Source organism: Moschus berezovskii, chromosome 20, assembly GCF_049115385.1.
Source record: "Moschus berezovskii isolate FMDL1 chromosome 20, NW_MosBer_1.0, whole genome shotgun sequence".
Lineage (NCBI taxonomy): Eukaryota > Metazoa > Chordata > Mammalia > Artiodactyla > Moschidae > Moschus > Moschus berezovskii.
Genome location: NC_142479.1, coordinates 73,468,474 through 73,494,912, shown reverse-complemented (window position 1 = coordinate 73,494,912; position 26,439 = coordinate 73,468,474). Strand labels below are relative to the sequence as shown.

The 26,439-nt window shown below is 44.0% G+C and overlaps 1 protein-coding gene across 9 annotated transcripts in view; it reads left to right on the top strand.

The window, feature by feature from the left end:
* CEP112 (centrosomal protein 112) overlaps nucleotides 1-26,439 on the top strand; it is a 323,150-nt gene that overhangs the window by 117,113 nt on the left and 179,598 nt on the right. For all 9 annotated transcript variants that reach the window (XM_055408770.2, XM_088829417.1, XM_055408774.2 and 6 more), the window contains 2 exons: nucleotides 10,354-10,489; nucleotides 23,193-23,300. In XM_055408770.2, coding sequence (XP_055264745.2) covers nucleotides 10,354-10,489; nucleotides 23,193-23,300 — 244 coding nt within the window. The remainder of the gene's footprint in view (nucleotides 1-10,353; nucleotides 10,490-23,192; nucleotides 23,301-26,439) is intronic.

Sequence of the window (26,439 nt, the reverse complement as noted above, 5' to 3'; positions counted from 1 at the left end):
TGGGTCAGGAAGTTCCCCTGGAGAAGGAAACGGTAACCCACTCCAGTATTCTTGCCTGGAGAATCCCATGGACAGAGAAGCCTGGTAGGCTACAGTCCACGGGGTCGCAAAGAGTCGGACACGACTGAGCGACGGGACGGAACGGAACGGAAACTGCCTGTAGTCTCATCCATTGTAGTTGTCAAACGTTGTAGTTTTTCTGTACAGCTGTAGAGATTCTCTGTCCAGAACTGCGGCGTGTGGAGGTGGTTCTCAGCGTCGTCACAAACCCCTTTCTCTGTTGTCTGTCTGGTTGACTCCTGTTCTCTTCCAGGAATTAGCAGCAGTCTTTCCTTCCCTTTCGCAGCTTCTCCACCTGTCCTTTATTCTGGAATGTCCTTATCCTTATTCTCCAGTCCTTCTCACCCTTCAGTGGACTTGACCTCACTTTCTTATATCCTAATTCCTGCTGCTGCTACTGCTGCTGAGTTGCTTCAGTCGTGTCCAACTCTGTGTGACCCCATAGACGGCAGCCCACCAGGCTCCCCTGTCCCTGGGATTCTCCAGGCAAGAACACTGGAGTGGGTTGCCATTTCCTTCTCCAATGCATGAAAGTGAAAAGTGAAAGTGAAGTCACTCAGTCGTGTCCAACTTGTAGCGACCCCATGGACTGTAGCCTACCAGGCTCCTCCGTCCATGGGATTCTCCAGGCAAGAGTACTGGAGTGGGGTGCCATTGCCTTCTCCAATCCTAATTCCTAGGTGAGGTTTATTTTCCCCTCTTTGTACAAACCCTTAATATCCTGTATTTCTCCTTTGTTCATTTCATTGAATGTTCGCCAATAGCAGTGCATTAATTCAGTCTTTCCCCTGCTAGACTGGAAGCTTCTGTCGCCCAGGAGTTGGTTGTGGTTCACCCCGTGGTCTCAGCGTCTTTGCAGGAGCCCGCACAGAATGGGTGTTAACACCTCAGTGTCCATGGACGGGTGGCCACCACACGGTGGCGGGCAAGCAGGCGCCTGCACGTGGAAGCCGGGCACTAGGGTCCTTGGAGAAGTTTAGTGTGCGGGGGAGGACATGGTCAGGGAGGCCTGATGTACGTTTACAAACAGATGGGTATCTTAAAACTAGCACAGACCCAAGTAACATACTTTTACACCCTGTCAAGAGAGTGTTTTATAATCAGTAAAAATAGTTCTACGTGTTATTTTATCTCAAAGAAGACTTTAATCCTATCTTTAGAAATTGTTTGCCCTACCTGTCGTCTTCCTCTTGAAAGAAAAACCTGATGAAGGTTTACTTTTTTCATGGAAGTATGATGGTAAGGAGGGGAAGATAATTTATAAATATAAAATGCAAATATGTATTTTACAAACGCATGTACAATTTATATATATTCAGTTAACTTATAATATGGATGTAAAGGATCTGCCTGCGAGTGCAGGAGACACAGGTTTGTTCCCTGGGTTGGAAAGATGCCCTGGAGAAGGAAATGGCAACCTAGTCCAGTGTTCCTGCCTGGAGAATCCCCATGGACAGAGGAGCCTGACGGGCTACAGCCCATGGGGTCGCAAAGAGTCAGCGACTCAGCGACTAAGCAACAACATGTGTACACACACACACACACACACGTAATCCCTCTTAAACATTCTTAGTGGTGCTCTTACCCAAGTGATGTGCCACTTATAAAGCTTTCCTGTTTTACTCTCAGTGCAGTGAGGTCCTCTGCTCTTTGCTCGTTAGGTTGCGTTCATATCTCGTGCAGGTTTATCACACTGACAACAGTATAGAGTGTCTTTCTTCCCATTTTGGAAGCAGGGACAATGTCTTGATTATTTTCGTATTTCTAACACCAAGCTCACATCTCGGCATATAGTGTCAGGTAAATGCTTGATGGACATTTTAGCTTTCAAATGTTGTAAAAGTTATTTGTTACACAAATATTAATGTTATATAAGGATGAATTATAGTAAGGGCCTAGTTAATTAATATTGAACAGTGATTTAGTTAAATATATGTGTTTTATATATATATACACACACACAGATTTAAAGTAATAGAACAACTTTGAAGTCAGATGGGCTGTTTTAACTTCTCATTTTGCCATTTAGTATGTAAACTTGGGTAAATCACTTCACTCTTCTAACTGTCATTGTTTTCTTTTGTGAAAAAAATAATTTTTATAGTTATGTAATGAAATAATGTATGAACTGCCGTAAATGTAATGAGCATAGAAATCACTGGATGTTCATTCTTTCATCATTTGCAAAACCATTAAGAATTATGGTTACATGATAAAATGTTATAGTCTGTAGCAACATCATTCAGTAAAGTACTAGAAAATATCTACTGTGGCTTTGAAATACATTTCACAAAATTTAGAAATTATTTATGATAGGCAGAAAGTTTTCTCTCCGCGATAAATGTCACATTTATATTTGGTAAATAGAGATTTGCCTACTTAACATTTCGTCTGCTGTGCACAGTGATGAACGTGAGTGAGAATCTTTTCCAGCTACTTTGAAATGTTGAACTGCCCAGGGACAAGGCATGCATGGTGTTTTGAAGGAAATAAATATTTCAGCCTCACATTTCAGCCTTTCTTCTTTATTCCTTTGATCTGGCTTTGGTTTACTTATCATTCTGCTTGAATGACTTCACACTGCCTTTTTCCTCTCCATAGTAACAAGAAGTGGTCCTGCACTGACTTCACAATGTTTAGACTTTGTCATTTCATAGGAGGAACATGTGTTTCCTTGTTATTTGCTGGTATATTACTGCCTATAAAATAGGATGAATTGATAGTCACGTATGTAGCTTTGCATATATTATGCATAATTTATATGTAGAACTTTTAATCAGTACTTCCTTACATATAGGAAACATGAAAGGAGGCAACATTAGATTTGAGATTTATTTGAAGTTTAAAGTGAAAGTTGAAAGATTTTAGAGGAACTTTTCTTCACTGTACACTGAAGCTGTTCTATTCTGAAGGATCATTTTCCCAGAGTTTTCTTATTTCACCATAAAAATTTCAGTCATTTTTTTATTTGCCGAGGAGTGAGTGTCCATCTCTTGCAACCCTAAGGATGTAGCCCACCAGGCTTCTCTGTACCTAGGATTTTCCAGGCAAGACTACTGGAGTGAGTTGCCACGCCTCCTCCAGGGGATCTTCCCAACCCAGGGATTGAGCCCTAGTCTCCTGCACCTCCTGCATTGGCCCGTGCATTCTTCAGCACTGCGCCACCTGGGAAGCTAATAGTTTATATGGAATGCTATAGTAGCGGTATATAAAAAGAGCTAAGAAGGATGAAAGTAAGAAGCAGCTAGCAATTCTATCTGAAGAGTTAACAGCTGAGCCCCTAAAGGATGACTAGTGATCTGCCAGCCAGTCAAAACGACGAAGACGAGATGGCCAGGGAAGCTCCTGTAAAACTGATCCCCCCACAGGCATAAACTCTATTCAGATATAAAATGCAGCTCCCTGTTCGGACATGGCATTGAGACCCAGGGGGCGAATACGCAGGAGCCCTGGGAGGCAGGGCCCCCCTGGAAGAAGGGAAGGTGGGCTTCCCGTTTGTACAGCAGTGGCCGGTGTGGACGCCACGTGCAGCAGCTGGAGCGCAGGTACATACCTGTCGTCTTGCTGCTTGAAGAGCCAGAAGAAAGAATGGGCAGTTGTAGCCACTGGCGAAGTGAGATGGAGACACCGAGAAACAAGGGAGCCCACTTCCTTGGTGCGTATTTCTGCCCGACCCTCAAGACTCCCAAAGCCCAAGTCAGGCTAACAGAGTGGATTTATAGATGAGCTTCTGCTCCTTACATGGGAGACAAGGTTTGTAGTTTGAATTCAGCCAAGTTAACTGCCTGCTGTAAACAAATAATGAAAATGATCATTCCATACTCTTCAGAGGAAAGAACAGAATCCAGACTGTCCACTCTGCGTCACTCATAAAGATAGAAGCTCAAATGACGACACACAATCAGGATAACACATGACCTACTTACTTTCAATTAGGATAACATGACCTTTTTATCCTCAACAGAAAATGCAATCAACGGAGACCACCCCAGGATGAATTAGATACTAGAATCAGCAGATCAAAATTTAAAGTAGCTATGCACAGGAACTTCAAGAAAAATTGGTAGTAATGAATGAAAAGCTAAGAACTTTCAACAGGAAAACAGTGGAAAATACAACATTTGAGGTTTAAAACATAGCCTGAATATAACAGCAGAATGAAGATTACAAAAAGAGCATGAAGATAAGTCAATAGAAATAAGTCAATCTGAGGACAATGAGAAAATGTATGGAAAAAAATAGAAGCTGCAGACACTTGCAGGGTGATCCCGATGTATAAAATGTGTTTCATTTGAGTCACAGAAGCAGAGGCAAGAGAGTAATAGAGCAGAAAATTATTTGAAAAAATCGTGGCCCCAAATTTTCCAGTTTCATGGAAGACAAAGTTATGCTAATTGAAGAAGCTCAGTAAAATCCAAGCAGGGTAAATGGAGAACAAAACAATAACACTTGTTACTCTCTGTCTTTTGAGTACAGCTGTCCTGGAAGTGGTTTAATGGCTCCTCATGGTGACTTTAATTTGCAGTTCCTTTTTAATTTTTTGAGATATTGAGAGTCCGTTCATGTGTTTTTTGGCTAATTATACATCTTTGGAGAAATACCTATGAAGATTCTTCACCTATTTTTATTTACTTATTTGTTATTTTACATTATTTTTTATTGAAGTGTGTTGTGTTAGCTTCTGGTGTACAGCAAAGTGATTGTTATAAATATAGACATGCGAGTCCTCCAACTTTGTTCTTTTTCAAAATAGTTTTGCCTATTCTGAGTCCTTTGTATTTCCGTATGAATTTTAGGAACAACTTATTAATTTCAGCAAAAGATCATCTGGGATTCTGACGGGTTGGGTTGAATCTGTAGATCAGTTTGAGGAGTATGTCAGCTTTTCAATATTAAGACCACTGTTAATTTCCATTTCACTGGTGTTCGTGCCTAACCCTTGAAGTCTCAAATGTTTAGATGTGTCCACAGCATTTATCATTTTTAACAAGAATTTAGCAGAGACCATTGGTCTTAGTCACGCGAAGAAGAGGCAAAAGAAGTCTATTTATTGCTCATGGTTGGTGAAAGGTATTATTTTGAGTGCCTTGAACGTCATAGTTTCTGACTGACTCACTATCAGCAGCTTAAGTGCCAGTAGCAGCCGTGAGTCTAGAGGATATAGCTGCCTGAAGCCTTGTTTTTCACCCTAGCTGGCGAGGGAGTGGAGACTCCTCTATGGTTTCCAGGCCTGTTGCAAGTGTTTTGTTCTGTTTTGTTTTCCTTGGGGCCTCCAATGGAGAGGCCAAGCTGGCAGCAGATGAAGTCTACTGTAATGTGAAGCCTGTGAATGTATGTTGGGTCTCTGCCATCATTATCAAAAGTGCTGGTACAGAAATGTGCAAAGGGAAGATTTTCAAATTAAGGTTGGCCTGAACGTATAAATGTAGCTTTCAAAGCTCAAGAAATAGTAAATTGTAGTCCATTAGTCTCCACCATTTTATTGCCTGTTTGGTGTAATCATGGGCTTCAGAACATCCTTTAATCTGAACTGGCTTGTGGTTGTATAAGAATGCAGCTTCTTTCTTCTTTATGCTTTATATACGCAGACGAGGAAAATTTACTGTTTTTTATAAATAAATCAGAGTTAAAAAGGAAATTTTCTTCCCACCTTTTTATCTTCACGGAGGCACATCTTTAAGGCATTTGCGTGATGCGTTTACACTCAGCTCCACAGCTAGTTCCGCTGAAAAAAATAATCTTCAAAGTCACTTTTTTTTTGCTTCTTACAGGGCACATTATTTGGAATCATGGTAAAAGGAAATACTGTTCTTACATTATTGAGGAGCGGACCCTTCTCTTTTTCAAGTGTTGAAAAATTTCACTTCTATTTCATTACTTTGATGGAAATTAAAATGACACCTCATTAAAATGAATATCGTCTTTTTATTTAAATAAGACAGATATTTTATGTTAAGACAGAAGATTTCGAAGTATGAATGGAGCTCAGTGTGTTTGCATGGTTTAACTGGGCAGAAATACTGACTTATTGAGTGGTGCCTTCTGGGTGTTTAGCTTCACCATTAAATTAGCTTTGTAGGTGAGGTGGGACTAAAAATGAATTGAGAGCCTTCACTCATTTTCTTGTGTCTTCTATTTAATATTAAATGGAAAGCAATATTTTAATATAAAACAATATTTGCTCTCTGTAAATACTTTTTAATATGAGAAAAGACATTTATTATTATTAATGTTACTATGCAAGTCTAGTCAAGGCTATGGTTTTTCCAGTAGCCATGTGTGGATGTGAGAGTTGGACTGTAAAGAAAGCTGATTGCCAAAGAATTGATGCTTTTGAACTGTGGTGTTGGAGAAGATTCTTGAGAGTCCCCTGGACTGTGAGGAGATCCAACCAGTCAATCCTAAGGGAAATCAACCCTGAATATTCATTGGAAGGACTGATGCCGAAGCTGAAAGCTGCAATCCTTTGGCCACCTGATGCGAAGAGTCGAGTCATTGGAAAAGACCCTGATGCTGGGAAAGGTTGGGGGCGGGAGGAGAAGGGGACGACAGAGGATGAGATGGTTGGGTGGCATCGCCGACTCGATGGACCTGGGTTTGAGCGAGCTCCAGGGTTGGTGAAGGACAGGGAAGCCCGGAAAGGTTGGGGGCGGGAGGAGAAGGGGATGACAGAGGATGAGATGGTTGGGTGGCGTCGCCGACTCGATGGACCTGGGTTTGAGCGAGCTCCAGGACTGGTGAAGGACAGGGAAGCCCGGAAAGGTTGGGGGCGGGAGGAGAAGGGGACGACAGAGGGTGAGATGGCTGGGTGGCGTCGCCGACTCTGTGGACGTGAGTTCGAGCGAGCTCCAGGACTGGTGAAGGACAGGGAAGCCCGGCGTACTGCAGTCGATGTGGTCACAAAGAGTCGGACACGACTGAGCGACTGAACTGAACATACAGGTCTTACCTGGCAGCTCAGTGGTAAAGAATCCACCTGCCAATGCAGGAGATGCTCAGGAGACACAGGTTCAATCCCTGGGTTGGGGAGAGCTCTTGGAGGAGGAAATGGCAACACACTCCAGTATTTTGGCCTGGGGAATCCCATGGACAGAGGAGCCTGGTGTGCTACAGTCCACGGGTTCACAAGAGTCAGAAATGACTTAGTGACTAAACAGCAGCAGTAACAAATAACGTATCAGTGAATATGCCAGATTGTATTTTCTCAAATGGCAAATGGGATGCGGGATAACGTTCCTCTTTGATCCTGAAAACCTCAACATCATCTGTCTTTTGGAGGATTCCGTTTCATCAAGGTCTGTGATTCTGTCCACGAGGATTCCAGTGACGCTTAGTATTGAAGGACATTTTACTAAGTTGTTCTGTCGTGGGTCCTGGCACTGAGTGTTCACTTTTTTCTTCCGATCTGGTTTTCAGCACAGCATCTTGTGTTTCTTCATTATCACGCACAGGATCTGGCCGAGGGATGGGTTTTGCATGTTTTTGCAGAATGTCCACAGAAGGGTGACAGCATACTGTTGTGCTGCCATCAGGTCCATCAGACGCCGGGCTGGAGATGACCAATTGGAAGCAGTGTGCCTCGGGCACTAGGTTATATTTGGACAAATAGCATTTTTATTATGGTCTCAGTGTGTAACTGGTATGAATAAAACTTTGGACTTTGATTTTTGTAGTAAATTATAAAGTAAATGAAATAAATTTGGTAGTTAAGAATGAGATAAAATAGAGAAAATATTTGTCCTATTAAATTGAAAGTATTTATAGTAACAGTAGCTCAGGTGAGTTATTGGACAAAAAATGTAAAACAACTGACTTTCAGCATTTACAGAAAAAAGTTGATATTTCAGCCATATATCATATATTTTTATAAAATGTGTTAGAATTTTCTCCTGGCTAGTTATTGGTGCATAATTTTAAACTATATGGTTTATAAATTTTTTAAGTTTTCAAAGTGGAGAGGAACTAAAGTGCCTCTTGATAAAGGTGAAAGAGGAGAGTGAAAAAGCTGGCCTAAAACTCAGCATTGTGAAAACTAAGATCATTGCATCTGGTCCCATCACTTCATGGCAAATAGGTGGGGAAAATATGGAAATAGCATCATGTTTCATTTTCTTGGGCTCCAAAATCAATGTGGATAGTGACTACAGCCACAAAATTAAAAGACACTTGCTCCTTGGAAGAATAGCTTAACAAACCTAGACAGCATATTAAAAAACAAAGACATCACTTTGCCAACAAAGTCCACACAGTCAAAATTACAATTTTTCTAGTGGTCATGTATGGATGTGAGAGTTGGACCATATAGAAGGCTGAGTGCCAAAGAATTGATGCTTTTGAAGTGTGGTGTTGGAGAAGACTCTTGAGAGTTCCTTAGACTGCAAGGAGATCAAACCAGTCCATCCTAAAGGAAATCAGTCCTGAATATTCATTGAAAGGACTGTTATTGAAGCTCCAGTACTTTGGCCACCTGATGCGAAGAGCTGACTTATTGGAAAAGACCCTGATGCTGGGAAAAATTGAAGGCGGGAGGAGAAGGGGACAACAGAGGATGAGGTGGTTGGATGGCATCACCGACTCAATGGACAAGAGTTTGAGCGAGCTCCAGGAGCTGGTGAAGGACAGGGAGGCCTGGTGTGCTGCAGTCCATGGGGTCGCAAAGAGTCGAACAGGACTTAGCGACTGAACAACAACAAACGTTTTCAAATATTGTCCGCTGTACTTTCTTTTCTATTACGAAACAGACTGAGCGTGCAAATGTGGCCCTTTGAAACTTGTAGTCTGTTGAATGGTCCTCAAGCGTGGCGAGCATGGGATGAGTTAGTCCGGGGGGCATGGCAGAGGAGTAGCTCCTGTGCTTCCTGACCTCGTGGGGACCGTTGTCATCAGCTGCAGCCCCGGCCTCAGCACCCACCTCACAGTCGTCTGAATGGAGCCTCTGGACCACCACTCCCAGTCAGCTGGGCCTACCGGCCAGAGCAGAGCCCATCCAGCACTCGTGACAGCTGTCCACCACAGTGGCCAGCTGCTTCCAGGCCATGGGGCCCAGTAGGGGTTCTTTTATGAGGCACTTGTCTCATTGTGGGGCACGTTCTGAGCATAGGAAGTGGCTTCAGGGACACCAGGAAAGCCACAGAGGGCAGAGCGCGGGCTCCACAGGGGGCGCCGGGCGCAGGTCCCACTTGGCCCGTCAGCGATGTGGGGCCTCGGGGACAGTCTCTCGGCCCCAGTTTCCTGTTCTGCAAAGTTAGGGGTATGGAAATGGCCTTACACAAGCTGGCCGTGAGAATGAAGGAGAGGAGACGCGTTAAAATCGTTCACACAGCGCCCGGCGCCCAGTCAGAGCTCAGCAGTGGCCAGTATTAACATCCACATGTTTATACCCTGAAGTCTTACTTTTTCTTCTGTCAGCATGCAGAGATTCCTCTTCTGCTGGTGGACCCTCCTGACTATTTCATTTTAGTTCAAGGTACGAAGAAACGTGACAGTTACGGTTCTCTTAGGCGAGTCCACTGCGGGCAGGAGGTTGTGTCAGGCTGGCATGGCGCTCCCCCGCCCCTGTCACTCTGCAGGCCAGCTTCTGCCGGACGTGCGTGTTAGAGGTGCTTCTGTGGTACCTTGTGCTTTTTTAACCGAGATATTATTCACACGTTGTAAGAGTCATCCTTTCAAAGGGTACGGTTTAGCAGATTTTAGTATATCCGCGACGATGTGCCACATTGCTACCTAGTCCAGCACGTTTGTCACCCCAGCCCCCTGTGAGTGAGCAGTCGCTGCCCACCGCCCGCCCCCCAGCCCGTGGTGACCACTGACCTGCTTTCTCTGTCTCTATGGGTTTGTCTGTTCTGGATGTTTCTCATCGATAGAATCATAGATACGTAATCTTGTGACCTTGAGTCTGGCTCCTGTACTGTTGTGGTGTTTTGAGATCTGTCCATGTTGCAGGTGTGTCAGAGCTTCATGTCTTTTTGAGGTTGAATACTATCCCGCTGTGTGGATGGGCCACGCCTCACTGCTCCATCCATCGGGTGCTGGAGGTCCATGGTGATAAACAGTCTTGTTCTAGGGAAGTTGTTCGAAGCCGGTGTGTCCTTATCAGAACACACATTATGTGCTTATATCCTTCTTTCCTGAGACAAATCGTGTTACTGTCATCTTTTGAAGAGAGGTTTTATAGCATTTGGATACTTCAGATAGAAATCTGGTCTGTACTTTAGAGAGGGTGAAAGCTTGTTCTTTGACCAAACCCTGTTCTTTCGTTATGCGTTAACTCTGCGGCCCGTGTGGCCTTCCCAGGGAGAAGGAGGAGCAGCTGACCCGGGTGAGCGAGGGGCAGAGGCTCCAGGCACAGCAGGCGGATGCAGCGCTGGAGGAGTTCAAGCGGCAGGTGGAGCTGAACTCGGAGAAGGTCTATGCGGAGATGAAGGAGCAGGTGAGTGGCCTCCCATGGGCAGCAGCATGTGTGCCAGCTCAGAAGGCTCTGCCAGGGTTAGCCCACTGTTCCGGGGTCAGGGCTTCAGGTGAGGGCCGAGGTGGACACCCCCCCACCTGCAGAGCCCCGGAAGGACAGGCAGCTCCTCTTGGCCAAGACAAGCGCCCCGGAGGAGGGCTCGGCTGGTGGGCCCCGCTGCTGTCCCCCCGGGGTGGCCTTCCTGGGCCGTGGGAGGGACTCCGCTCGGCTGCTGCTGGCGGTGGGGAGTGGACGGGGCACAGTGGGATGGGGCTGGGGGTCCCCCTCCCCCGCTCAGCACCCCAGCTCCTCTTGAAAGCAGCGCCAGGAAGCATTCAAAGACCTGTCCATAGACGCGGTCGTGGCCAGGCTTTGGGACACGGGTCAGCTTACAGGTAAAACCCCATGACCGGTCAGTTTCTCCAGAGCAAGGCCTCAAGTCACCCTCCTCTGAGTCTGTTCATGCACCATAGGTAGTGTTGCATTGATCAGTGACGGCAAGTTATTTTTAAGTGGCATTTCAGGACGGCAGAGGCTGTCTCCGGTTCTTACGTGAGCGGTATGTTGTATAGTTTTGAGAAAAAATTTAAAATGTATAGAATAAAGGAAACAGACACCTGGGCACCCATCATGAAGAATCAACAATTGTCAACACGGTTTATTTAAATAAAATGTTACAGATGCCGTTTCATTTTGCTTTGCGTTTCAGGTCTATCGCACCATCCTGCCTTCTCGCTTCTCCGGCTCTTTTGAGGAGCGCTCATCCTGTCTTTCGTGTCGCGTGTGTCATTTCAGTGTCTTTGTGCTTTCATATGCACACGTAATGTCTGCAAGTATCACATGCGTGTGTCTTACATACATACATGTATGCGTAATTTCTATGATTCCATTCTCGAAAAGTTAAAGACTGCAGGTTTTATGTCTCAGTCTTTGCACTTTGACACTGGATTTTATATCGCTGTGGCCTCTCTGTGGATTTAGTGCAATGCTCTTAACGTTGTATGCGTTTTATCATACGAATGTACCATTTTCATCTATCAGCTCCCCTGTTCAAGAGCATGTAGTTGATCTTCAGGTTTTCTTAATTGTTAGGGTGTCACAGTGCTTGTTTGTGATTTCATATTCAGCTGCCGTTTTCTTCCTCAGGAGGCCCGGGCACTCACAGGTGGTAGAAACGTCCCTGTGGAAGGTCATGGGCAGAGCCTGTGGGGCTTACAGAACTGGAGCTATGCTTCCTTATTATTTCCTTGATTCGGATTGTGTGGACCTGGGTCCTGAGAGCACGGCTTGAGACCCCCCGCTCACTGCCTTGGGCGAAAGCCAGACTCCTGGTAGAGTTTGCGGCTGGAAGGAGGGCCCGTTCGTTGCCCGCTCCTGGACGTGTGTCTCTTCCCAGCTCCCTGCTGGGATCAGAGGCCAGGCCCGGAGGAGGCATATCTGCTCAGATGTGCAGTGGAGCTCACAGGGAACTCTTTGATCAGCTTAACATTTAAAGGAATACAGAGAATATTGAAGGAAGGGGCCCCTGGCAAGAAGTTTTGAGTATACCCTGAAGAAGGCTAAAAAAGGGGCTTTTGAAAGTGCCAAGGCTGACAGTACAACTTTCGGATAAAAGCTAAAACCACGGCAGGCACCTTTGGCTCAATAAATGCACCTTTGGGGGTTGGTGATGCAATATTAACAAACTGCCTGATAATGGGTCAGGAGAGAAACAAGCAAATAGTATGGGACCTGTGAAAACATTTTGTAGAACAGGAGAGACGTTTGTGTCCAGCAGTCACAGGATGAAGCCACTCTGTCGAAAACAGTCTACTGTAGAATTCAGGGAAAAAACACCTCAGAGAAGTAGTAGCCTTAATGAGAACCCATGACCTGTATGGGAGAGGCACATACATCCAGTAAGATTAGAGCGGTTAAAGCCAGACGCCTCGGAAAAGCACTGAACGTCAGGGGTAAAGGGGAATCCGGTAAGTTTCTAGGCAGAATGAGACTGGAAAGGAAATTGGAGAAATAATGGAGTTTTGAAGGAGAAAGGCTATGACCCGATTTTATACATAACCAAGGAACTCACTTCCAAAATCAACAGAAAAACATTTTATTAGTAAGAGTCCACATAATGTATATCGATTGTTTCTTCTCTGGAAAAAAACTGTATCGATTCAGAGATGAAGCAGAAGACACCAGCATGTAGGGAAACCATCATAGTAAAGGATGAGCCGAGAACAGTGGAATCCAACACAATAAAAGCAAAAGCAACTGGTTGTCACACCTCTAGTGGTCATTTAGAATGCTGGTCTCGCTGCAGAAGGTGTCTAGTATAGAAAATAAATTCAATACCAACAGATAATCTGAATCCTCAGGTCACATTAGTAAAGTTCACGAAGCCTGGGTCGGGATGGGGGAGCACAGTGGCCAGCACTCTGCCGTGAGAAGGTGAGACTCAGAGGATTCGCGAGATGAGGGATGCAGGTTAACACACTCTGTAGATGCATTAAACAGGCATTAACAAAATTAACAAGATGCTGCATTCTCATAAAAATCTTGAGAAGATGAAAGCAAAACTTGAGATATTGCCATAGGAATAGAGGTAGAAACAGAACAAAATGTCCCACAGAAGACAGAGTATTAAACTGTAGTAATAAATAATGATAGGTTAAATTTTTCTAATAAAGAAGGTATTGGTTAGCTGACTTAAATGAGTATATGCTATTTATAAAAGACACAACTAAAAGTCACACAAAAGTTATATATAGAAAATATATTTTATCACTTATATTCAGAATAAAAGAAAATGTAATACTGTCATACAAATTAACACCAACACAGGTCAGTAAACTGGACAAAGGAATATATTTTTGCTTGAGAAAGCCAAGAGTCCTTATGAAAAAGTGTAAGGAATACATGAAAAAATTGACATAGTCACGGGGTGCTTTAATAAGTTTTTCTCCATTCTTTACTGCTCAGGGGGGCAAAACCTAAACAAATAGGAGAGCTAAATAACAGTTTATAAAACTTCCATATTTCTACTTCCCACTCTTTAAATATGACATATTAAGTTCTTACTCCAATGGAGCAGTTACAGAACTCAGTAAACCAATAAATTTCTGAAACTCGACAGCACATATTTTTACTGCAATGCTTATTAGTAAAACCAGAAATTAAATTTCAGTCAAAATTGCTACATTCACCAAAAACTTTTTTTTTTTTTTTTTTTTACAATATTATATTGGTTGGTTTTGCCATACATTGACATGAATTCGCCCCAGGTGTACATGAGTTCCCCCTCATGAACCCCCCTCTCACCTCCCTCCTCCCTTTATCCTCCCTCTGGGACATCCCCGCACACCAGCCCCGAGTATCCTGTAACATGCATTGACCCTGAACTGCTGATTCGTTTCGCATATGACAGAATGACATTAAAACTTTTGTTTTTTGAAAGACACCGTTAAAAACAGCAATAGGAAGTTCAGGCAAGCCAGAGGATGGGGAAATAAAGGGTTCACAAATATTTCCAAGAACTCATATCTAAAATATAAAAGAAATCTTACAACACAGTAAGAAGAAGGCAAACAATCCAGTTAAAAATAGGCAGAATATTTGGACACCTCAGAGAAGACTAATAGGCACATAAAGAGTTGTTCAGTATTATCAATCATTAAGGAAATGCGAACTAAAACCAAGCAAGATGCCACTGCATGCTCTTGGAAAAGGTTAAAATTGTAAAGATTAGCTGAGGGTGCCAAACACTGGTAAAGGTAAAGGTGTGGTCAGATGTGGTACTTTCACGCTGCCGGTGCAAAAACGTTCAGTGTACACAACCATCTGTCAGCTGTTCCCTTCCTGTATGTTTAACCAGGAGAATCAAAGTCATATCCAGACACAGACTTGTACACAAAAGTCAGCAACTTTATTCACAAAAGGCCAAAACTTGAACTACCGAATATTCCTTAAAAGTTGAAAGGACAGTCGAGATGCAGTGTATACAATGGAATAGGACTCGGGAATAAAAAGGAATGAACTGCTGATAGCTGCAACAGAGGACGAATCTCAGAAGTCCTGATGAAGGGAAGAAACTAAACAAAAGGACTCATGCTGTGTGCTGTGTGCCTCTCGGTGATGTTAGAATTCCCCAGATAATGTCAGCTCTTTTGTTTTGGCAGAGTACCAACCTGATTTGTTTCAGAGCAGAAGTCTCTTCTGTGGGTGGATTTCCGTTTCAGTCAAGTCTCCATCCTTTGCTGCGCTGGGTTTGTTGGACTGGGCCTCTCAAGAGCATATCTAGACTTGGTGGTGATTTAAACCCCTCCACCCAGTAACTCCAGGCACTCATGGAACATTCTCCGGGGTAGACCATATGCTTGGCCATGAAACGGTTCTCAATAAATCTTAAAAGGACTCAGAAGATCTTAAAAATCATACAAAATGTGTTCCTTGACCCCGATGATAATAAATTAGAAACAAATAATAATAAGAAATCTGGGAGAATACCACATGTTTGGAAATTAAATAAGACACTTATGAGTAACTCATGGAGTAAAGGAGATATTGCTTAAAATTAGAAGTTATTTTGAACTGAGTTAAAATGAAAATATGGCATATCTAAGTTTACAGAATGCAGCCAACACAGTACTTAGAGAAAAGCTTGTAACATTTATCTCCAAGAGGAGCATTCTCAAATCAGTAACCTAGTTTTCGTCTTAAGAAACCAGACCAGGGAAAGTAGGCTTCTGCTCAGGGAAGCAGAATAAAGGCAATCATAGATATTTACATATGTATGTAGTATATTTATTTATTTATGGAAAGCAAAGAAGTAGAGAACATTAAAAGAGAGAAAGTCAATGAAGCCAAAAGTGGGTTCTTTGACAAGATCGAACAAAACCGACAAATTTAGCTTGACTGCTGAGGGTAAAATACATAAAGTGGGGAGAAACAAATGACCAAAGCTAGGGATTTAAAAGGAGAGGACACTGCTATTGATCTTACAGAAAATGAAATAATTATAAGGTGATATTTTAAAAACTTGGTGCCAACAAACAACAAAAACTTAGGTGAGATGGACAAATTCCTAGGAAGATGCAAATTACTAAAGCTGTCTAAAGAAGAGATAGAAAGTCCTCATTGTCCTATGATAGATAAGGATATTTAATTAGCGATTAAACATCTTTTCGCAAGGAAACACCCAGGACCAGATGGCTTCCCTGGTGCTGTGTGTGGTATGTGCTCAGTCGTGTCCGACTCTTGCCACCCAGCGAGCTGTAGCTGGCCAGGCTCCTCTGTCCATGGGATTCTCCAGGCAAGAAGACTGTAACAAACACTGTGGCTCAGGCAGCAGCAGTAGGGTCAAGCCGTGTGGGTGATGGAGAATCATTTTCCTGTTCAACCTCTAGGAGTCTATTTTTCAAGACTCCAAGGTGTGCACAATGTGCGTTCAAGGTTGTTTATTGTGATGTTATTTATCAAGGGTAAAAAAACTAGAAACTATATGTCAAAAATATATATAGTTGGACTGTAAAGAAAGTTGAGTGTCGAAGAATTGATGCTTTTGAACTGTGGTGTTGGAGAACTCTTGAGAGTCCCTTGGACTGCAAGGAGATCCAACCAGTCCATCCTAAAGGAAACCAGTCCTGCATATTCATTGGAAGGACTGATGCTGAACCTGAAACTCCAATACTTTGACCACCTGATGCAAAGAACTGACTCATTGGAAAAGACCCTGATGCTGGGAGAGATTGAAGGCAGGAGGAGAAGGGGACGACAGAGGATGATGAGATGGTTGGATGGCATCACCGACTCAATGGACATGAGTTTGAGTGAGTTCCAGGAGTTTGGTGATGGACAGGGAAGCCTGGTGTGCTGCAATCCATGGGGTTGCAAAGAGACACGACTGAGCAACTGAACTGAACTGAACTGATGTCAAAATGTTGGAGAGAATGTTAAAAAAGAAAAAAAGCCTTGGAGAGAATGTGATCTCAGGAACCATTAAATTAGAAATCCATCTTCCTCTTTCCTCTGCAAAAGCTGGCCCCTTTAAAATCAAACCATCTTGAAGATCCAGATGCTAACCTCCTAGTTACTGTTTCCAAGTTAACTGGAGCAAACAAACAACTAGAAGGAAATTTAAAAAAAGAAGAAGAAGAAAAAGAACCCTGCCCAGCCGCCAAGTGAGACTGCAGTAAAGCAGGGCGCCGGGGCTGCGGACACCGCCCCGCGGCCCGCCACCCTCACGCCCCGCAGCCCGGCACCAGCGCCACCTTCTGTCTTCTTTCTCCCTTCGCCAGTTTTCTGTCCCTCTATTTGATTCTCCCATTTCTGGACCTCCAGCGTCCGCATGTTCCCACCTTGCAGATAGTGCATCTCTGCGGCCCGGTTCCCCGATCTGACTGAGGGTCCTCTGTGGTGCGTGCAGCTGGGGTCCCCTTCCCCCGACACACCCTCACCCGTGCCTGTCTTTGCCAGCGGTCCTCACTGATCTGTCCAGTGGTTCTGGATTCAGACTCGGTAAAACGTGACGGTGACAGCAGCTGACGAGCGAGCGATGCTGTTTGTTTTCTGTTGGAAGAAAGTTCTACCGTGGTTTCAGTGACATAGTTTTGCTAAGTGCAGCTGAGCTTCTGAAACACAGAAAGCACCTTTGGTGTGAGTGTAATAATATGGAGCAGCCCCACTTATAAAGGAATCCTTATAGCCAGGCTCATTAACAAATTGGACAGTTCTCACAAAGCAAATTTTAACAGGCAGTAAATACAATATATATGTCAAAACTTGGTAAATTAGATACCCTCCATTTCAGATTGTCAGTTGGTGTGGCTCAAGTTCTCGAAGTCAGTCAGCAGATCCACTCGTTGGAGAGTTCGTACTGGTTTGGACATTGCCACAGTCTGTATTTTCCTTCTCTGTCACTGTTCTGAGCTGCTCTTTTCTCGCTGAAGTCTCTTGTAAAAGCCAGCAGAGCTCAGGGCGTCTTTTCCGCTTGGAGACTGCTGCATAGAACACAACGGGAGTTTGAGTTAAAAAAGCTCCGAGTTTGCTTTTGAAGGCGAATCGCTGTTTGGAAAATGAGGCCCGTGAGAGAAAATGGAGCAGACTTTAACTTTAAAAAAAAGTTGCTTCACACTGTTTCTTTCACTTTGAAGAACTTTTTATCTCATTTAAGACTGCTTAAATAACCTAATTTTTATTCCAGTGGCGAAATCCATTATATGTGTTAGCTGTCAGCAATTAGCTGTGCAAAATATACATATTTTAATTGTGAAAATATATTACTGTTAGAATTATTCCTGTATGTGTGTATATAATTGTATTTTTTTAAAGAAATAGGGTTCTATATTTACCTATTCTCTGTGAAACAAGTAAATGACTGAAAAAGACAGCTATGTCTTTTGAAGTATTGGCAGAAATTCTGAGGTGAAACTTTCTCATCTTGTAAACCTACTGAATGACTGTCAGCTCACCACTTCCTCCTGGGGCTTCCACTCAACCACTTGACTTTTCTAATTAAATTTTCTCCTCTTGAAAATACATTCTCATTAAGTGGCATTTGCTGCTAAATATCTGGCTTTCAATTCTGTTCCTTTATCTTTGTTGCCATCAGCTACACGGTATTAGCTTTATACTTGGGAAACCCACGGTTTGCTGTGAAAACCCATTTCGGAAACCCTGCCTTTGACTGGTGAGGTTGCGTCTGGGTGCTGGCACATTTGAAACTGGTTAGCAGCAGCAGCTTCTTACAGTCTAAAAGATTTTGAGTTTAGTTCATCATCTCATAGTTGCTGTTGATTTCGTGAAAACATTCTCAAGTTACAAGGAAGGAGGAATGTCATCTGAATGTATCTGTACTTTTATAAATGTAGACGGATAACAAGCAGACCGAGACAGAGAAGGCGCGACACACGGGCCGTCCGTCACCGTGTCCCTTAAGGGCCGAGCTGGCTCATTAAATAAGGTCTTTTTAGACCAGGTTTAAGGTAATAGAATATCCAATACAAATAGAAGCATTTTTTCTCAGTTACTTTTTGATAATAATGGGCAAATCTGTCTCTGCTTTCAACATTTGAAAAATTTTGTCTTCAAATGAGATGAGGTAGCAGAGGTAAACTTCTCGAAGTATATTTAAGTATTCTACTAGAGCCTGTTGTGTTAATCAATTCCAAATGTCAACATCCAAAGTCTATGGATAAATGTTTGGCTTTGAAAAATAAAATTAAAGAAACAAATAATTAAAAGAAACCTTAACTCTCATCCTTAAATGCTTAATAGAGTAGTGAGTGAAACTTCACTTACTACCAAGGAAGACCTGGACGAATTGGGTGATGGGTCTTGTGTATGGATTTGAAGACTCAGTGCTATAAAGACGTCCTACAATACTTTTCCGTGTTCTTTACTCCATTCCTGCTGATTCTTCCTTGGGTTAGCCCCTTCTGGTTCCACACTGTGTGTGCACGCTTAGTCGCTCAGTCCCTGTCTGATTCTTTGCGACCCCACAGACAGTAGCCCACCAGGTTCCTCTGTCCATGGGAGAGTGGATTGCCATTTCCTCCTGCAGGGGAACTTCCCGACTGAGAGGTTGAATCTGTCTCACCTGTGTCTCCTGCGTTGTAGGTGGGTTCTTTACCAGCTGAGCCATCGAGAAAACCCGTAAAAATGTCAGTTCTCCCCAGATTAATCTGTAGAATCAGCACAGTCCTAAAAATCAAAACGTTAGCAGTGCTTTTTGCAGGGGGCGGGGGGAGTAGTGGGGGAATGAGGGAAACTGGCAAGCTGATTCTAGAATCTACGTGGAAATGCAGACGGCTCAGAGCAGCCGTGGCAACCGTATGCTACCAGGACTTATAAATACTGCCGACTACTGAGACTAATATTAAGCTATATTCATAAATACAGGGTGGTTTTGGCACAAAGATGACCAGTGTTTTAAAGGAAAGAGACCAAAAATAGACTCACGTACATTATGGTCACTCTGATTCATGTCGAAGCAAGTGTTGCTGTAGAGCAGGCAAAGAAGGGCCAGGTCAGTAATGAGGTACTTAATTAAGCCTCCACATCCGGGGTTGATAAAGAACCGCTACATTAGAGAAGAAGGGGAGAGGTACCAGACACGCGTCCACTGCTTTTCTCTGTCAAGAATGGTAGTTTCTACGGAATCTTTAGGCAAGCACAGATACTTGTTTATGTCTTGCTGCCATTTGTGTCTGTCTTATCTGCCTGTCTGTCTGTCCTTCTATCTATATCTATACATATCTGAAAATATTTGAAGGACAATTTTTTATAGTTTATCTAAATATGTATTGCTGCTGCTGCTAAGTCACTTCAGTCGTGTCCGACTCTGTGTGACCCCATAGACGGAAGCCCACCAGGCTCCCCCGTCCCTGGGATTCTCCAGGCAAGAACACAAAATACCGCAAAATTGTATATGTCTATAGAATTGTATAATTGTCTACTAAATCATATATGTCAGATTACTCAGAACCTAACAACACAAGAGCGGAGAAGGCAATGGCAAGCCACTCCAGTACTATTGCCTAGAAAATCCCATGGATGGAGGAGCCTGGTAGGCTGCAGTCCGTGGGGTCGCTAAGGGTCGGACACGACTGAGCGACTTCACTTTCACACATTGGAGAAGGAAATGGCAACCCACTCCAGTGTTCTTGCCTGGAGAATCCCAGGGACGGGGGAGCCTGGTGGGCTTCCGTCTATGGGGTCACACAGAGTCGGACACGACTGAAGTGACTTAGCAGCAGCAGCAGCAACAACACAAGAGAACTTGACTAGAGAAAGAACAGTGACTTTTTACAACCACATTTGACAGAAGCACTAGATGCTGGTCCAGTGTCCATTCCTAGCCTCTTACTAATACAGTGGAGCCCTGAGTTTATTTAGGGCGGCATGGACACAGTTCTAGATTGGCAGTCTCTCACCTTGCAGATGGAGTGTGGCTTCTAACGCGGTGAATGAGATGGAAGCAGCGTACTGTACTTGCTCCTGACAGGAGCATGCAGGAAAGCCCTTTCACAGGGTTTTCAGCAGCTATTATGGACCCTTAACCCTTGTCCCTTCGCCCCCAGCCTTTAATGCTGGGGTTCTGAGCTGCAGAAACCACTCTGGGGCCATCACGAAAGGCTGAATTGCAGAGACCCGAGCCCTGACATCTTTGAACTGCCGACGCCGTGGCCTGTTCCTGAACATTCCGTGACCCGAGGAGAACACAGAGCGCTGGTGTTGCTTAAACTCTGGATGCTCAGGCATTCTGTGTCGTGGAGCTCAAGTAACGCTCAAGACACCAGTGTACACCTCTCTTCAGCACCCGTGAATGTCAGACATCCACAGAAACACACCCGAGCCCTTTTCTGCTCCTAACTTGATCACCAAGTTCTACACTTAGCTTTCTTGGAAGCGAGTTACCCAGTGAAGGAGGGGGTTGTTCTTTTTTCCTTACACTTGAAGTTAAATGGAACGTGGAATGACGTATGATTAAGCAGACTCTTGTATCTGTGGCAGCTGAGAACCTTGTGTTTCTACAGAAACTTCAAGTGTTTCAGAAGACTTGTTTGTTTATTCTGGTTAAATTGTGCAAGGAGAATGGAGTGGGGTCTTGCCTTTTCGGTCAGTATAAAATTTGACACTTATAATACTGAATTTTTCTCAATGTTTCGGTATAAGAGGTCTTTCATGTGCTTTAAGTTGTTTTCTATTTTGATTATAGAAGATAATTTTTTTTGCAGAAGATATCCTATTTTTATGAATGTTGCATATGCAAAGCTCTTAATTACATTTAAAATATTTTAATAATTGTTATTTGTAATATTCAATCTGTGCTAAAGTATAATAAGAACCAAAAATCAACTTCATATGAAGATTTGTCTTAAAAGCCCTGAATAAACCAGGTCTTCTCTCCTTGGTTTACCTTTCCTGCCTCCTTTCTGTTTTGCTTTTGTCTGCCCTCCATTCATCCTTGAGAATTTAATATGTATTTATTCTGCCCACCATGGCAATTAATTAATAACTAAGACGCAACAGAATTATAAGTCACAGTTTCCCTTATTTGGGAGCTCACTGTGTAGATGAGTAAACGAAGCTCGCAATTTGAAATACTCCTGCACTCTAGAGAAAAGCATCGTGTGCGGGGAAAAGGAAAAGTTTCGTTTTCTGGCTCCCAGAGCATAGTAAAAGGAAGGTGTTCCCATCAGTTGTGGGTCAGAGAGCACATCCCTCTGCCAGGAGGGGAGGCTGCGTGAGAGAAACTCGGAGGGTTTTCCAACAGAGAGGAGCGAAGTGGCCTCGCGAGTGGCCGCAGCCGTTCGGGAAGTGCCAGGGGAGCCAGGGTGCAGGGGTGGCTCCTGAGGACCAAGTCACAGGCCTCTGCGCAGAGGGCTGATGCAAAGAGTGCTCACTGGAGGAGAGAGTGACTTGAAACCCACGTCCTGAGTTAGAAGACAACGTGGGCTCCACCGTGCCTGCTTTAGACATCCCTCAGCAAAGCTGATCACCGGCCTAAGGGCCTGTGTTGGTCATCTTAGAACTCTGATCGCTGAATCTGGAAGCTGCCGACCCATGTGTATGATTCAGTGGTTTCTGATATATTGACAGAGTCGTGCAACTATCATCACTCCAGAAAAACCCCCACCCTCAGCCCCCCGTGACCCTCGGCGATCACTAGTCCTGTTTCTGTTTCTTTGGATTTGACTCTTCTGAGAATTTAACACAAATGGGACAGTGCAATACATGGCCTTCTCTGCCTGTTCTCTTTCACTTTGAAGACTGTTTTCAAGATTCATCCACGTTGTTTGTCAGTACTTCATCCGAACAGTGTCTCGTTGTATGAATATGCCACATTTTGTTCATTCATCAGTTGATGGACGTTGGGGTTGTTTCCTTTTTGGCAGTTATGCCATGAACATTTGAATACAAGTTTTTTGTATGGATTATGTTTTTCATTTCTCACCTAGGAGTGAAATTCCTGGTTCTTATGGAATCCATGTGGGTTCACTGTATCATCTCTATGGTTAATCTTTTGAGGAACTGTAAAATTGTCTTCCAAAGTGGTTGCATCATTTTATACCCCGACCAGCGCTTGTGGGGATCTGCTTTCTCTGCATCTTCACCAGTCCTTGTTATCGTCTGGCTTTTTGACTACAGCCATCCTGGTGGGCATGTGGTGCAGGTCGCTGTTTTAATCTGAAGTTGCCTGACGATGGTGGCGTCGAGCCTCTTCCCATGTGCCTGTTGGCCTTCTGGGCATCTTCTTTGGAGGCGTGTCTTCCGATCCCTTTGTCCAATGTTAAATTGAGTTTAATTGCCCGTTTATTATTGAGTTGTAAGATTTCTTTATATATTCTAGATGCAAGTCCGTTTTCATTTGCAAATATTTTCTCCCATTTAGCCCACAGCAAGGCCTTAATAAAACCTTGTTGAGTAAGTATTTGGATGTTCAAAATTGTATTTCTATCACAATATTATTGTCACAGTAACGTTTAGTCGACTGTATACCAATGATAAGTTCCCTGATTTGAAACTATTAAAACCTATCAAGATAAGTGTACACATCTGTCATCATTTTATCATCTTTAAATTCAGCATTATGATTGGTGACGTGTTGAAAATCCATCATTTTAATGAATGTGCAATTGACAAAAATATGCAATGCCATTTGTCACTTAAAAGTTTGATATTTTATTTTTAAACTTCGCAGATGGAAAAGGTGGAAGCAGACCTGACTCGGTCCAAGTCTCTCCGTGAGAAGCAGTCCAAGGAGTTTCTGTGGCAGCTGGAGGACGTCAAGCAGAGATACGAGCAGCAGGTGCGTCGGCGCCGAGGCCCTGAGGCTGCCTGTGCGCTTGTCTCCTCCGTACGCCCCCATCTAGCACAGCATCTGCACCGCAAAAATACTTAGGGTAGACCAAGAGTGATTCCTTTTGTTAAATTAATGAATTATAACAAATAAAATAATTAGCATATAAATAAGAAAGATTATAAGATTATAAGAAAATAATGTCCCAATAAATAAACTGGCAAAGGAAAGAAAGATATATAAGAAGTAAATTGAGTAAATGACCATGTAGAAATATCTTCAGCCTTGGTGTTAATAAAAATGCAAATTAAAGTGATGTACCATCTAAAGTTGACAAAAGTTTTCTAAAATTGACACTTTCATATATTGCTAGTGGCATTTTAAGTTAATGTAGCCAAAAAAATTTTTGTAGCATCTACCAAGAGTCATGAAAAATGTTTACATTTTCCGGCCCAATTATCCTTAACCTTGAAAATCAGACAGAAGTATTCAAACAATGATGTTAATTATTTTTTAGATGGTTGATTCTTTTCCACATGCTCTACTTTCCACCCTGAGATAGTCTTTTTAACGTGACAGTCCCTTTTTTAGGGTAAAAATAAATTTATATAAACTCCTTTAAAAGACCGTGACCGTTAAGCTTCAAAGGCTTTTCCCAGAGTCATAGATTTGAAGCTGTACCAGATTTTTGTCTTTTATAGTCTTGGTCAAAAATATTTAATAAGGAAAATTGATCAATTATTTAAAGGATTCATACTATTAATAGAAACCATACACTATTGCATCAATCTTTCTTATTTCATTTTCATGAAAAAGAAATTATATAGATGTTTGACGAGTGTATAATAGGAATTTTTGGAAAACCAGTCAAAGATCTCTGAGGTCAGTGCAGATTTAGCCTGTTTCTCTTCTTCCTGTGTTGTGAGCTGATCATCAGCGCCCTTGCTGAGAGTGAAGCTTCCAGACAGTCACTTAACGAGGCAGGGCTCTGAGCTCGGAGATGTTGGGAGAACGTGTATATTGACCTGATGATGCACAAACTTAAAAACCCCTCTGTAAGCTGGAAATTGTGTCAACCAGAATGGTATTCCCCTGACCGCTCCTAACTGCCGACGTTTTCACGCTGGAAGTGCGTCATGAGAAAAGACAGGCACGGAGTCGTGTTCCCGCGAGCCAGAGCCACCGAGTTCCCCGAGGGGAAGCCCAGCAGACTCCTCTGTGAGCAGGCGGCCGTCGGGCGGGCAGGGGTGGGGGCGTGGCTTCCCGCAGCCGTGGGCGGGGCCCTCGGGGCGGCAGAGGTGGGGGCGTGGCTTCGTGCAGCCGTGGGCGGGGCCCTCGGGCGGCAGGGGTGGGGCCAGCAGCGGGTGCGTCTGTGGGGTGCGGGGATCAGAGGCCGGCTCTGAGTGACCAGAGTCGCCACACGCGAGATATCCAGATGCATTGCACGGTGATGAGGTGTGCGTAGTTACCGCCTCCTTAGACGCAGAGTAGTTAGCAAGTGGGGTCCAGAATCAGCTTCTGAAGCTTTAAACAGCTGAAATTAAGATTGTTTACTGGAACCGAAGGTAAAATTCCACGCTTCATCTCAGACAGTCGTCGGCAGAAAGTATGCACCGGGGGTGGGTGGGGTTGTCGGGGACTGGGTGACCAGGAAGAGTGCAAGAACCTGGGACGACCGGTCGTGCAGGGTAAAAGGTAGTCTCCGTGGATTGTCCGCCTATCAGGTCGCGAGGAGAAGGTCAGTTCTGGTCATTGCGTTTTAAGCAGGACGATGAAAAACGCAAACATGTTCAAAGGAGAGTTTCCAGAACTAAGGATGTGTGGGGTTAGGTCAGAGGAATATTTCAAGAAGTAAGTATATTTGCCAAGAGAGGACGAGACTCGGGAGCATTGCATTTGATGTATTTTTAAATTCCAGGCCTGCAGTAGGAAGTCTTACTGTTGGTCTGTGTGGTGAAAGTCACTCGGTCGTGTCCAGCTCTGTGCGACCCCATGGACTATAGAGCCCATGGAATTCTCCAAGCCAGAATAGTGGAGTGGGTAGCCGTTCCCTTCTCCAGGGGATCTCCCCAACCCAGGGATTGACCCCAGGATTCTTTACCAGCCGAGCCATCAGGAAAGCCCGATAGTAATTGTAATAGCCTGCAATCAGGAGGACACACGCCAGGCCGGTCCCATTTCTACCTGCTTCACAGACTTCAGCCCCGTCAGTGCTCACAGTCGCACTGAAAGGCAGGTCCATTGTCTGTTGCTCCGTCTCCCAGTCGTGGACACTGAACTCATCTGGGCAGGTTACTGGCCAGAGGGGCCACCCAGTGAACAGATGACAGGGTTGGACGTGGGCGTGAACTTGAGTTGTGCTCTTCATGCTAACAGGCCCCGGGGTGTCTGGGGACAGAAATTGAACCTCTGGGTGAACAGTATTGTGGGAACATTTTGAGTCGTTTCAAGGTCATTCTTTCCTAAAGGCTTATTCTGATGTGCAGTGGTTTGTCTCGTGAGAAAGTAAGTTTCCCTCCTGAGTGTGTGGAGGTGACTGTCCTGACATTGGACCTCAGCCCCCCATGTGGCTCTGGACAACTGCAGGCAGCTCTGAGTCCTTTACCTACACACCTTTTATATACCTGCCTGCCTTCTCTGCCTGCCGCTCAAGTGCAAGGATGACAACTTTCCCGTCATCTTGTCTTATTTTCTGAAGAACACACAGGCCTTGAGTGTTGTAGGTGCAGTGTTACACTCTGGAAGGAGATGTACATGCTGACCACCGGCCCCAGCTTCTCAGGCCCGGGTAGGCGACCCCTGGGGTGTGTGAGCACTGGGGTGGAGGGTCTGACGCCTGCATCTTACAGTGTTGGACTCACTTGATTATTTGGTGGGAAAGCAAAGTGATTTTACTATTGAGGTAATGTTCATATTAAAACAAACAGAGACTTTTCCTGTTTTGTAAAATGCACAGTTCTCATGAATTTTGTAGGATAAAACAGGGCATTTCAAAGCAACTTGCAGTTTGCAGAGTCTGCTCCAGGCTGAGCCCTCAGATCCCGGGGGGGTACTATTCATCTTTGCCGCTGCGAGGGATGCTTTGGTGGAAAAGTTTTAGAAGCACTTATCCGGTCTAATCCTCACATTTTATAATGAGGGAGCCCGC